General features: G+C 34.3%; 1 protein-coding gene and 1 long non-coding RNA gene across 2 annotated transcripts; both read right to left on the bottom strand.

Annotated features, from left to right (window-relative positions):
- Positions 1-4,279: 4,279 nt before the first annotated feature.
- Positions 4,280-6,754, bottom strand: LOC109133772 (uncharacterized). Its single transcript, XR_002038959.3, has 3 exons — positions 6,483-6,754; positions 5,742-5,806; positions 4,280-4,997 (listed from the first exon to the last, which is right to left on the bottom strand). It is a non-coding gene; the product is annotated as an uncharacterized LOC109133772 (long non-coding RNA).
- Positions 6,755-13,030: 6,276 nt separating this feature from the next.
- Positions 13,031-14,814, bottom strand: LOC104884310 (40S ribosomal protein S23). The gene is made up of 4 exons (XM_010668937.2): positions 14,658-14,814; positions 13,683-13,838; positions 13,459-13,585; positions 13,031-13,366 (listed from the first exon to the last, which is right to left on the bottom strand). Exons 1-4 carry the CDS (start codon positions 14,660-14,662, stop codon positions 13,226-13,228), a joined length of 429 nt encoding a protein of 142 aa, XP_010667239.1. The 5' UTR covers positions 14,663-14,814; the 3' UTR covers positions 13,031-13,225.
- Between the last annotated feature and the right edge of the window lie 380 nt (positions 14,815-15,194).

Here is a 15,194-nt window from a genome sequence, read left to right as displayed (position 1 = left end):
TACTGTATATTAGTCCCTCCATTTACAAATAATTGTTACACTTCAGTTTGAACCAAGACAATGATGAAAAAAGCATGAGAGAAGTACAACAAAAGCATATTTGATTTTGGGAAACATAATAGAACCCATTCAAAGATATAAAAAGAGAAATGTATGAGGTAGAAATTTTTGGATCGACTAATGAAATGGATGATGGGCATATGAGGTAGAAAAGTGTATAATGTTGATCTGACATCTTGTCATAAAAGGATAAAATGAAAGTATATTAATTAAATAGAAACAATCCAAAAAGAAAAGCGTAACAATTATTTGTAAACAGAAATAGTATGTTTGAAGGGTTGAAAAGGGACAAAGGAGACTTGTGGATGTCTCAATGGTGCACAAGTACTCAAATGTTCTGTTGTGGAGCGATTTTGATAATGCCACCTAATAAGAGAGATGTGAAGTTAATGAGAGACTTGAAATGTAAAAGTACACCTATTTATATGGCACCTTGTAAAATGGTGCTAGCTGAGATGAACAAACTGAAGACTTAGTTATATATGGGACTTAATTAGACCTATTCTGAGGATCTCTTTGGCTATCACACGACTCATCCAGAGCCTATCCGTCACTGGGATACGATATTCGACCATATATCAAGTCTCACATAAAATTACATCACTTTTCTCTCAGTACGTACCATTATCAGACGACGACATCAACGAAGTATGCTTCAGTGCTCACCCTATGAAATCTCCTAGCCCAGACGGTATCCCTTTAGTTTTCTTCCAGAAAAATTGGAATGAAATTAATAAGAAGGTTGTCAACAGCGTGAAACCCTTCCTTTCAAACGGTTTCCTTCTCAAGGATCAAAACAAAACATCTATCACTTTAATCCTAAAAACATACAAACTTCAACAGCTGAAGCATTTTTACCCAATCAGCCTCTGTAACGCTTCTTAAAGACCATTTCCAAAACCCTGGCGAGAAGGCCGAAACTCATTGTTGGCGATTTATTGGGAGACTTTAAAAAATTTTCGCTCCTGGAAGACAAATGTCAGACAATTGTCTGATATCTCATGAAATCATGAATTAGGTCAAGAAGAGGAAAAATGACAACTCTTTTGCGGGTATACTTAAAATTGATTTGAGTAAGACTTATGATAGGATCAAATTGGATTTTGTTGAAGCGAACCTATGGAAGCTGAACTTTCCGAAAATATGGATTCAGTGGATCATGCAATGCATCACTACATTGTCTTACTTGATTCTAGTGAACGAGGAACCTACGAGATTTTCCGTTCTAAAGCTGGCCTTAGACAAGGGAATCCTCTCTCATCCTACATGTTTTTTTTTTCTGTATGGAAGTTCTTTCAAGTTCTTTCAAGAAACTTGGTCAACATGCAAGCAACTAAGGAGTTTTAAGGTCTTAAGATTGATAGATTTACCCTCACTTTATCGCATATTTTCTTCACATATGATGCCCTTTTATACTTCAAAGCCCTCCCCTAAAATTGCTGGAACATCAAAGTTGCTGTAACACCCTAAAATTTCTCTGAAATTTTCGCGCGTTAATTATTACTATTGAGTGTGAAATTATATTTTACTAATATATTTTCCGGTAAGTATAAATATATATTTTTACACCTACATTTTTGTTTGATAATGTTTCAATGCTTCTATAACGTGTTTTTATGTTTGGCATTGCTTAGTAGGTGTACAATGCTCGTATCTGCGTTAATTATGTTAAATGGGCAATGTAGTGCTCGTGTTTGTACAAAGTGTAAAATGTGCTTGTGTGGTAAGTACGTATTTGTATTACGTTAATAATTATAATTTTCAATTATAAATTAATTACTTATATCTATATATAATTTAGACGATTTTTACTTTATTTTTGAAACATACATTGTACTTGAGTTTTCATACATTGTATTATTTGTATTAGAGGGTCCGATTTTCTGATTCTTATTCATGGTTTATGAAGAGTTTTTGACAGCCATATTAATCTCTTGTAACGTTAAGTTAACCAAGGGTCATCTCTTCACTTACCTCTCTTAATACACCTTTTAATCACCATCTCTTCACATTCTTTTTCTGAAAATAAAATCAGAAAAATCTCCTCCCTTTCACCTTCATTTCACACGCCTATTACAAAGAAAAGGGGAGAGGAAAAGTTTTTGTTCTTCCTTCACATTTCTCACACAAAAATTAGTCCTTGTTACTTGTTTTCAAGCTATTTTGCACCGGTTTTCAAGCACGCGTTGAGTTCGTTGCATTTGTGTTCTTAGGAGACGAAGGTGGTGATATTTCACAAGGCAATTAGATTAATCCGAAGCGTTCTACTACATTTCGCTTCAAGAAAAAGGTAACTAGCGTTATTCTAGTTCGGTAGAGAGTAGATTGTGAACTTAGGTTGTTAGAATCGCGTTAGAGAACTTAGAATCATGCTAGGTGAAATTTAGAGGATTGTATGTTTGAAGTTAAGCGTAGTATCATGGTTGTTAGTGTTACTTTTCATGTCTTGGATTGTTACTATAATCATCTTGCTAGTCACGTTGATTAGTTTGTCTCCTTGTTGTTGTGTGGTTGGATTGATTTTTGGTTCTCTTTGGTTATTATTGGATTTTGAAGTAGTTGGATGTTGTGATGATGTATAGCCCTTGTTAGAGAAATTAGTGTGGAGAATGGTATGAATTTTGGTTGGATTGGATGCGTGAGACTATGCGTAGAATTTATTGGAGTTTGGGTTGGCGTACGAGCACAGCTCGCGACTCACGAGCAGTCGCAGCTCGCGACTCACGAGCAGTCGCAGCTCGCGACTCGAGAGTCGCAACGGCTAGAGTGTCGCGACTCGCGACAGTCGTCGCACCTCACGACGAGGGCCTGTTTTTCCTTGGTTGCGCGTTTTGATTTAATTCCAAATTTGTTTACAACATGGTTATTTATTGATGGATGGTCTTAGGCATGTACGTTAAACATGTTTGAGTAAGTTTGGGTTGGTTTGAGTAATTATATTAAGGGTATGTGCCCAATTTTGTTGGGTAGCTTATGGTTGTTTGCCTTGAAGTGTGTTGAATGCTTGTGTTTTGGTTGTGTATTCTCACGATTGAACTTTGTTGGTTAGCTGGATTTGATTTGCTTGTATACCATGCTGTGTATACCTATGAAAGTTGGTTTAGTCGGATTGTGTGTATACCTTGTCGTGTATACCTTGTGTTTGAAGAGGTGGATTGATCCTATGAACGATATGGTTCTAGGAATTTGTGTTTGATGATCCTAAGAATGGTATGGTTCTAGGAATTTGGGTTTGATGATCCTAAGGGCGCCATGGTCCTAGGAATTTGAGTTTGATTATCCTTAGGGCGGTATAGTCCTAGGAATTGGTTACTTAACTTTGGGCGGTATGGTCCATTGGTTCACTTACGGGTGGTATGATCTGTAGAATTTAGCTATTTGGAATGGGCGGCATGGTCCTCGAATATGGAACGTAGGCCTTGGGCGGCATGGTCCAATGAGCCTACTCACAAACGGCATGGTCTGTTGTGTTTGAGCTTGTTTGACCGTATTTGTTGCATGGTTGAGCGGGATTTGGTGTGATATTGGATTTCCTTATTGGTTGCTTATGATTATTTGTACCTCGTTGTGAGTATGATTCCTTGATAATGTGTTCTTTGATGTTACTTCAAAATTCTTTTAAGTTCATTATCTGTTTCTATTTGAGCTGGGAGAACTGCTAGGTACTCCCCACTGATTGTAGAAGTTGTTGATTTATTATGCAGATGGTGATGTTGTTTAGGATCGTCACGGTTTGGACCGGGTTGTGCGTTTTAACCTTGTGAGCAAGAAAGTGGTGCTAGTCATAGTGGATGAGCACTTTGAAGCAGGAATTAGGACTAGTTACTTAGTAGGTCTTAAGTAGCTATCCTTCTTGTTTTTGTTGCATGTTTTGAATTGTCCTTTGGTTTGATTTTTTCTCTACTTTGAGGTTTCTTTAAGAATCATATGTTGTTTTGAGACTTTGTAGGAATGAGGGTATGGGACCTCATTTCCCTTTTTATATATGATTTCGAAGGTTGAATATTGTCTTTGAAGGATTACTCTTATCTATAGTTTTCTATTCTACTCCTTAGATAGCATCTCCGTCTTAGTGGTATTTCCGCTGCCGCTAGTTGCACTATTTCTTTTACTTTAGTATTTACTCTTCTTTGTATCGGACAGGATGTTACAGTTGCACTCACAAAGTTTTGCTTAAATCAAGTGAGATGATTAACTTCGTCAAGTCCCATGTCATCTTCAGTCCAAACACACACTAGTCGGATTCATCAGATCAGAGTTATGCGCAAGCCTCTTGAGATAATGAATTCGACCTCCACAGGAACCTATCTAGGATGACCGATGGAGGTAGATGGATGATTTTCATCCAGCTTTAATTCAATCATCATAAAAATGATAACAAAAATCTTTTGATGATAATTTATTAATCTTTCCTAGTCAGACACTCTTATCCTCATCAACACAATTCTCACCCCCCAGCCTTACATATAATATCTATTTACCTCTTTCCAAAATAGATCTGAAACAAACTTTCTTCCCTTTTTCTCAAACTTTGGTGGTCTTCTTTTATGGATAAGACCCCAATCTATTGGAGTAAAAAGATCTATTGAAAACTCATAAATTTGAAGGAGGCCTTAGCAAGAGAAATATATCCAACCCAAACAAATGCCCTTGTCTTCAACCAAGCTTGGAGAATGCACAATAGCCTACATTTCCTGTAACGCCCCGAAAATCCGTAACCTTAATTACTCATGATTGGCAGCGGAAACGAAACTTAAGCTGTGGGTTATGGGCCCATAAATAAAATAATAGCCTTAAAATGGTCTCTAAAAATATACAAACTCTCAACTAGAGTAATAATGATTACTCACAATACATAGTATTCTAAATATCCCAAATATGTGTAGAGTCACTTCAACATAATCCATAATATCACCTTTGCATATGCTTTGCCATACCTAAAACAGAAAACAAAACGTCATGAGCCGAGGCCCAGTAACATACTACTCTAACAACGTAAATTCATTTCAACTCATTTTATTTGCAAACAGAGAGGGGAGAATATAGTTAAACCATTTCGCAATTCATATCAGGATTTAAAAGAAAGATACGTATTGTAATTCATCATTATATCATATTAATTATCAGAAATCTTCTTTTGGTTATTTGGCGAGTACAACAGAAGGCTAAGAGCCACCGTGGACATATGTCCCCATCAGAAGGTGGCATAAAGCCATACATCATAACATAAGGCAAAGCCACCGAGGACCTTTGTCCCCCATCAGAAGGTGGCATATAATGCCAAACATAATAACATAAGGCAAAGCCACTAAGGACATTGTCCCCATCAGAAGGTGGCATATAATGCCAAACATAATGCGGGTACCACCGAGGACGTTGTCCCCCATCAGAAGGTGGCGTTGCCGCCGTATAACATAATGACACGTGCACGACCCAGAGAACATAGTACTGCCATAAACCATCTTTCACTTTCATTTATCATGTTTCGTCATTTTTATATTTACGTCATAAAACATCTTTTAGGCATCATGAAAAATAGTTGATATCATAACATCATCGTAAACACAGTTAGCAAAATATTGCATATCCCGCAATCCATAAACACATACATCAAAACATTATGTAAAAGCGTCATAAAACATAGTTGGAAGGGGAGTGCGGGTGTTAGCAGTAGACGTTACCTCAAGTCGCGATTATTATACTTGATAGCCGGAGGAGGCTTGTACTATCACTTTTCCTTTCTAATCTATTCAAGGATTAATGAAAGACGAGTTATTAATATTTTATTCTAGATCTTTGAACTCTACGATCCATCTCCATCATGTGTGTCTATGAATTACTAGAGTGTTTATGAATTTAATAGTTGTGAAACCTCATTATCACCATTTATTACTTAAACTATACTTCTTGAATTTAGTAACTTGATTACTAACTTATGTAAAATTAAAACTATTTATTTAGTAACAACCACTACTTATAAGATTCATGAAAATTCATGTTTAATGACTTGAAGATATGATTATAGAGCTTTCATACTTTAGTTAGACTTTTAATAGTAAAGTGATATCTAACTAGCTCATTGTTAAACTCTAACTTGTATTAGTGATATTTCCTACTAGTTAGTGACTTACTTAATTAACAACTTAAAAGTGATACTCACTTCATTAAGCTTAGAAGTGGGACTATAATTATGAATTTAGCATACTAACATTATACTTAAAAATCCAAGTGTACTTAATTAGTACTTATAATACATAAACTTAAGTAATAACTATGTTAGCATGAAACTATAATTTTATTAATCAAAACACCATTCGAGTAGTTAAGGTGTAGTAATAATGACTATGTCACTCTTTTAAACTATAATTAGGTTGTATGATTATTTTATGAAGTAAAATGGACCTTAGAACAATATAACTTACAGAGGGTCTAACTCTTTACTCCGAACTCCGAATCAGATGATCTTTGGGTCTAAATTCAATAACTTTTCGAGATCTACAACTTTCATGAAGGAAGTATATGCAGATTCTGACTGTAAGAAGAAGATAATGGGGAAATACAGTACGACAACCTAAAATTAAAGGAGAATAGAGTGGGTATTTAGGGCCATTCATGGATACTCAATAAGAATAAGACACTTCAATAAAAATTTAGATTTTTATTTGATGGTGTAAATGAAGGTTGTGGTTATAGTTTGTAATTTTCAAGTGGATGAAAAGTGGTGAAATTAACCCACTATTTATAGCGATTTTAGGAATAAAAACTCCATTAAACTAATGAAGATTTAATGGTGAAGAATACTTGGGGAGCAAGGAGTTCTAGAAGCCTTGGGGAGCAAGGTCATGAAGCTTGAGGAAGAAGATGAGTTGTGTGGTCATGGTGATTTTCCAAAGTCAATAAGATATGAAAACTATACACTACATTATAAGTAAATCATCACCATCATAACATAACTTTTAAAATAATTAAACTAAATGTAGTATATTTTAGAAAATAACCTTAACATGATCATTTCGAAAAATAGTTAGGATAAAATTAAGCTAATAAACATAATTAGTAAATAATAAAATTAGTTAAAAATTCGGGGTATTACATTTCCTCATTCGCAAAATCTAGCCAAATACAACAACGACCCTCTTTCTCTAGCCTTGAAGGGTCCGAAATAGCTCGTATGCTTTCAAAAGCCTACTAAAAGTTGTTATCTCTCTTACAATTGGTATCAATAAGAAGTTGGGTAATGAAAGAAGCGTCAACCTCATCTGGATTATTGGATAGGAGAATTAGAGCTGTTCACGGGGGGACGACCCGCTAAGTCCGCCCAGACCGACCTATTAAAGTTGCAGGCTTGGGCAACAAATTTTGAAAAAAAATTCTAAATGGACGGGTCAATCCCGGCCCGCTAATATTAATGGGCGGATATGGACAACCTCAAACATATCGCGGGCTAGCACGCTCGACGCGTTTATCAAAATATCTATTTTCTATGAAATTTAATTTTTTAATCTTAATAATTTTAGTGTTGATTTATCTTTTGAAGTAGTATAGTTTATTTGCACTAATATAGATTTGGTAACACATAATTATCTTTTTTATTACCTTTACAACTCAATTTGTCGTACTCTAACATTTTTTTTACGAAATTTTTTAACTTTCTGTTTATCTTACATTGTGATAATCAACTTTTTTCTATTTTAACCAAAATTATATTTTGATCTATATACATTAAAGGAAATTAGCTAGACTTATTTGAAAAAAATAAAGGCATTAAAAGGTCTGTTGCCCGTGGGCAAGCCCGACCATTTATTAGGACAGGTCATGACCAAAGAGTTATGCCCGCATAAAAGGGATTGGACTAGGCATATTAGGCCCGTTGGACAAAAATTTAATGTTAGACCCGTCCCGCAACCCGCCCAAGCCCGCAAATGATCACCTCTATAGTTAAACTCACTAAATCACTTGGTCAGACACAAATTGAAACTTAATTATACATTAGTATATATAATAGTGATAACTTAGAACGTGGGATAAAATCATGTGTTAGTGGTAAAAATACTTTCCCATAATGTTCCTTAAGTAGAGGAAAATGTTCCTCTTAACACTCATGATCTCCATGAAAACGCAGGTTATGGATCTTTTACTGCTTCCTTAAATTTAGCAATTACTTAAAAAGTAAATCAAAAATCTGATTTAATTAAAAAATATTTTAATCAATAATACCGAAATAAAATTCTTTTACCAAAAATGTGATCTTTAAAATATTTCCCATAAAATCGAAAATCATATTTATTATCTCATAAATATAAAATCTTTTCCTTAATAAAAATTTTTTACTTAAATAAAACGGTTTCCTAGAATCTAGCCGTAAATCATTCAAACGGCATTATTAACAAAACTGCTTCATCTTATATCTAAGTTCCTTTTAATAGTTAGTTCGTTTAAACTTAATATGACAATGTCAGTTCGTCTGTTCCTTACAAAGTAAGAGATGCTCATTCTCATTCTAAATTGCCACAATTTCTTACGATTCTTTACTCATTCCTTTACATAGGAACTAGAAACAAAAAGTCTTGCTTTGGTCTTCTTGCTCTAATGCTTCTACAGTATCAAATCTTTGAGCATCTTTACTTAGTCTTCAAAATCCAATTTGATTTCTTCTTTGACTTAGTATTTTTCTTTGCTCCTTTCATTAATACCTTCAAAATCTATTCACTCAACAACTTGTTAGTTCAATATTTAGTTTGCATTTTTGTTCCATTGTCTCATCAAAACTAGGTTTCAACAAAAACAAACCCCTTCAAAAACAAACAAATGTTAAAACTTAAATTATTGTAAATATTCATTTTTAGTAAATGTTAACTATTGCAAAATAGCCAGACTGAGGGTGTATATTACTAATGACATTAACAAGTAAAATTTGTCTCTTACAACATTTTTAATAAATGATTATGTCAATTGCTGCCTTCTAGTATAATAATGTAGTTTAAGAGTCAAAAGTCAACTTATATATATTTTGATTCCTTTTCTCTTTTTTTGGTGTGACCATCAAATGATACCATTATATTTACTTCTACCATTTCGTTTCATTTTTTTATTTATGATGAAGTACAAATAAATAAACCAAGAGAAACCAAAAAAATGTCATTATAAAAGCACAAAAGATATTAAAAGTATACATAAGTCGCCTTTAGATCGTTATACCAAAGCGACATCCTAGTTGCCCCTTTCTCTTTATCTCCTTTGTATCCTAAAAAAATCTTTACTCTCCCGACAGCCAGTTCGGAGATGCCACCATCTTTTTCAATGGTGGTAAGCCCCAATAAATACCATTATGCACTTGTTTTTCTAGTTTTCTCTAATAAACGTCCTTTTTTCTCTTTGTTGAAATTTTTTTAGTCAACTATTGAGTTATTTGTCTTTACTAGTAAGAATTTTGAGTCTGATATGCTAGTTTTCTTTTCCGCGAGTGTGAAAATTTGATTTTATGATTTGTTGCAAAGCTACAGTTCATTGATGGTTTGCTTATTGCTATCATTGTTGGATTTTCATAATTTTATGTCGTTTGATCAAGTTAGGTTGTCTCTCATATTTTTCATATCAATTATAAATGCCTAAGGAGGGAAAGGGAGGGAAAACAAACCTCCAAAAGGCCAAAACAAACAACATAAAAAGGAACCGAGAGGTTCTATTCCCTTTTCCTTTCCAGTCTCCCCCAAACCAAATACCCCCTAATTTCTCTTTGGATATGTCTTCTTAAGTTTGTCCCATACTAGAAATATCCATCATTTTTGTCTTTGATGAATCACCCGATCGAAAGTTAAAAAGCATAACCAAAGTTGAATAGGCCAAATTAATGGGGATGGAAAGAGTATCACATTAGTGCCAGTTTGGGGTGGGAGATTCAACTTAACATTAAGATCACCAAGTAGGGTTTTCATTGATCAAGTAGATCTTACTTATTTCGTGTTTATTTGCAGTAGTGTGAATTTCATGTTTGCTAGTTGTTAAAAGGAAAATATGTCATATACAACTATTTCAATGGGCGATTCTACTATTTCCTCAGTAACAAATAGATGTTACACTTTTCAAATCACACGTTTCTAGGTAATTTTTTTTTTGAAGATTAGAGAAATAGAGAGAGATTGTTGCCTAAAAAGAAAGTGTAACATCTATTTGTTAAATTGTTACAACCATAAATAGAAAGTGTAACAACTATTTTGGTACGGAGGAAGTATTACTATTTACATTATTTTGGTAAAAAAATATATACTCAGACCTAAAAGAAACTTTTTTTTTGTTTGAAGTGTAAGAAAAAATTTCTTTAATTAAAAGTCTTTCTAATATCCCATATTCTCATATTAAACCCATGTTTGTGGTTAAACTACACTAGTCTGAGCTAAACCAATCCATGTTTGTGGTTAAACTACACTAATTTATGCTAAACCAACCCATGTTTGTGTTTAAACTACACTGGTTTATGCTAAACCAACCCATGTTTGTGTTTAAACTACACTAGTCTGCGCTAAACCAACCCATGTTTATGGTTAAACTACACTAATCTATGCTAAACTTGTGTTTAAACTACACTAATCTATGCTAAATCAACCCATGTTGTGTTTAAACTACACTGGTTTATGCTAAACCAACTCATGTTTGTGGTAAAGCTACACTAGTCTGCTATATTTTCGGTTTCTTATTTTGTAATTCTTGAACTCCAATTGCTATAATTAATTTTTGTTTATTTGAATTTAATGATATTAGTCTTAATTAGATCTTATTTAAACTCATATGATATTATCTCAACTTAGTAGTCCTTATTAGTCCTTATTACTCCAGTCCTTGTCCTAATTAGACCTTAAAAGTTATTAGTCATTCCAGTCCTTGTCCTAATTAGACCTTATCAAAGGTTATTAGTCATTGTCCTTATTACACCTTATTAAAAGTTATGAGTCCTTGTTTTTTTAGAATGTGTGCACACCTCGTTCTTGCTAAACTGAAGTTATTAATCTTTATAGTTCGGAATATTATATTTTTATACCATTAAAGAATAATGCTCGAAATATGTTTAGAAGATCCATTTACAATAGTTGCACAACTTATGAATTTATATTTGTTAGATGAGTACTTCTTTTGTTTCATTTTACAATGGATGATCCCAAATTTGGGACCATCAATTATTTTATTAATTTCTCACTCTTCCAACTCATTCATGATCTACAATTAATTTTACCATCATTTGTTTACCCTAATGGATAATCTACAATCCTAAATCATCACATTTCTTTTCCTACATTATATCATACCCCACCATATATTCTTTCTCCTCGATTTTATCTCTATAAGAAAATATATTTTTGTGAGATTGTATAAATGTTGAAAGAAAATAAATATAACTTTCAATAACAAAATTAAATAAATAACAAAATTAAATGAAATATAAGATAGGTAGAAGTAACCCAATATTAGTTTCCAATTATAGACAACAAAATAATATAACCATTGGTGTATTTTTTATTTTGAAAAAAATTAATAACTGAAAAGAAAAAACTGTTACAAAGATTTGGAACATTACAAAATTCTGATCAAATTTGCAAGAGGAGAGAGGAGAGAGGAAGTACAGAGGAGAGAGGAATGAGAAAATTGTACTATTCTTTTTGTTTTTAAAAAGTGAAACCTTCCAATTTTTTGTTTTTGCTATTTGGTCCTTCTTAGAGGGCAAATCTCCTCTAACTGTTAGAGGTTTATCACACCTCATATAGAACCACCCACCTCACCACCCTAACCACCAACGTCACCACAACCACTGACAGATCCACCATAGCCACCACACCCCCCAACAAAAACCTACCTCCATGACCGAAAAACACATCCCACCGAAGGTTGCCACTACTCCCTAGCCACCGACACCACCCTCGTGCCACCCTAACCGCCACCCCAACCACCACCACATTTGCCGAAACCACCCACCCGCCAAAGCCACCACCTTGAGAAAGAAAATAAAATGGCTCTGCCTTAGTCAATAAAACATCACATAAACCACCACTAACTACTCAAAAATCAACCAATAATACCTCTTCAAATTTCATAACCCTAAAAATTCAAAAAAAATAAAAATTAAGAGTAAGAATGCATGAATACCTTTTTTTATGGCTTTAGATGGTCAAATTCGACCACAAAAACTCTAAATCTAGAGTTCTTATGGTTGAATTTAAACCTTTAAACTTCAAATATCATATCTAATTGTGGTGAAGATGGTAAAGAAAAGAGGTGGTGGTACGAGGCGGTGTTGCGATGGTGAAAGGCGATGGTCATGGACGGCCTTAAGAGCTAGGGGAAGGGTGGTGGCCGGTGAAACTCGAGAAGAGGAGGAAAAGGATATATGATGGTGCAATGGTAAGAAGAGGAAATAAGGTTTTCTATCCAAACAACAATTTTAAACAAAAAGTTTTATATTCCTTTATCCTTGTTTCTCTTTCTTAAACCAAACACCCCTTTAAGAGGAGCTTGTCTTGGCGTACAACCATTTGAGTCTCTTAGGAGACTCAAACGGGGGTAATTTGGTCATTTTATGCGTTGGAAAATTTCACGCGCGTGTGGCTGGCATTTGCTTGGTACCAATGCTAAGTTATAATGGTACCATTCTCCGAAAATATTGATACCTTGGTACCAGTCCTGATAACAATTTGATACCAATGTTAGGTTATAATGATACCATTATGTTTTATTTTGGGTGTTTGAGTCTTTTTTGGACTCAAACCGTTGGTTACCAAGCCTTTCTCCTTTAAGAGTAAACAAAAGGAGATCAAGGCCTAGTAGTACCATACTACTGTTTTCCAAATTTTCATGTTGTGGCTCTGAAATTTTCATCTGAGGTGGTCATAATAGAAACGTGCTCCTCAGAACTACTTTTTATCAACACAGAAGGCAACATATATAATTATAAAATTTGACCAAGTTGATTGAGAGACCAGAGTGAACAAGATTCCAAGAGTATATAATTAGCCAAGAGAAATCAAATCTCAACATCAAAATTGTTGTTGCATAATCACTAGATATTAAACCATAAGAAAGTTCACAAAAACAGCTTGATAACACAGTTCCACCTCTATTTCTCAAACTGCAGAAACACAATACTGCTAAGCAGAAGTGCCCTAACAGAAGCCCTAGCTTAAGACCTAGGCTTTTCCTTCTTCTCCTTGAACAAAGCAAGGAGTGATACACCAGCAACCTTCACAACCTTGAAACGAACTCCGGGAATATCTCCGACGGCGTGACCTTTACGTCCAAATCCAGCAATCAGAACCTCATCCTACATTAACCACCACAGGTAAATATACTGTAAAATAAGCACATAAAAACATAAACTTCTTTTAATGCTTAACATGGATAGTATATACATACGTTCTCTTCAATATAATTCAAACAACCATCATTGGGAACAAAGGCTGCAATCTTCTTTCCGTTTTTGATCAATTGAACTCTGGCACACTTACGAATAGCAGAGTTAGGCTGCTTAGCTTCAATACCGCTGCAAATGTAAAAAGGGTAAACAAATCAGTCATTTCCAATATTCAAAGAATTGCAAGTATGCGGTCAATTGTAGTCGTCCGATTTAATGATCTTACATCTTCTCAAGGACAATGCCCTTTGCGTGAGAAGAACCTGCGAATGGCTTCTTCCATTCATTCCCAAGATGAGACTTCTTGTATGACTTGTCAGCCCATCTCTGCCTTCTACGGTGAGACTTGAGCTTGCGAGCAGCTCCCATACCACGTGTCTTCCTGATAGTCAAGCAAACAATTATTCCTTTCATCCATTCACATATAACCCATTTACAACTTCTCTTAACACACTTAGACAAAGAATGCTCAGTAAACTACACAGATCATAAGAATCATAACTCCATGTAACAACAAATCACTCAACTTGTCCCCAAAACCAAAACTACTTTTGCACAAGATTCATCTACTCTTAACAAGCAAACACAACTAACAGCATTATATTACCAATATCACTAAAGCCACCATTGATTAAGAACCATCAACTATATGAACGGGAAATCATATGTGATACACTAGCCAAAAAAACTCTTTGTTGTTACTTCACCACTGAAAAACATATATTTTCATCAATATGAAATTGGGAAAATAAAATTAGTATATAAGAAAACCCCAGAAGTATAAGACCCGATGAAATTCACAAATCCAGTACATTAAGACATACAGAAGTCTCACTTAACAAAAAAGACCAAGAATTTCTCAGCCAAACCAATGCAAACACATGGATTTAAGAAGGAAATACTCTAATTAACACTGTAAAACTAAATCATTATTCCAAATCCACTCTATCAAAAACATTATTACGAACACTTACCCATCAATTTCAACCAAAAGCAAATAAAAAACATTTCTTACTAACCATTAACCTCAGATCCCCATAAAATAACTTCCCGAACATGATAAAACTTTAAAGTTTGGATCTTTAGATGAAAACACAGACAATCAAACAGGTAAAAATTCAAATAAATGCTATTTCAAAAACAAAAGGCAAGAATAGTAATTGAATTGGAAAGAAAGATGAGTGAAGGTGAAAGATGATACCCCATGATTGACGAGAATGGAGATTGTTCGAGATACTGAGATGGGGTTGGAGGGTTTTTCTCTCTCTCTTCGCGAGTGACAGGCGCAGCCGGCTAGTGTTAAAAACCCTAATTCTTTTGGTAGCAAAAGATTGTTTGAGATTTATATAGGATAGGTTTGATAGCCCGGCTATGGGCATGTGCTTATGGGCCTCGGCACGGGCTCGGGAAAATGACAGGCTCCAAATGAAATTTATGGTCCTGTTTGACAAATAAAGTTTAGCGGTTAGAGTTTAGAGTTTGCGGTTAGAATTTTAATTTTTTGTTCAGCAGATCTGACTGTTGATTTGATAACTTTTGTTTATAAATGTGTTTGGTAAAAATTATCTGATTACTAAAAGCTTATTGCCATTTTTTTGTGTAAGATGACATTTATAGACATTTTAATACATATGTGTAGTATTATTATTAGAGGTAAAAAAGTCATTAAACATATTTCTACCTAATCCTCTAAAGAAAAAGCTCATAATAAGAGCTTTTTCATTTTGAGAGTTTTCAT

The sequence above is a fragment of the Beta vulgaris genome, chromosome 7, assembly GCF_026745355.1.
Source record: "Beta vulgaris subsp. vulgaris cultivar EL10 chromosome 7, EL10.2, whole genome shotgun sequence".
In the NCBI taxonomy this organism is placed as follows: domain Eukaryota; kingdom Viridiplantae; phylum Streptophyta; class Magnoliopsida; order Caryophyllales; family Amaranthaceae; genus Beta; species Beta vulgaris.
This window is presented reverse-complemented; position numbering and strand designations above follow the sequence as displayed.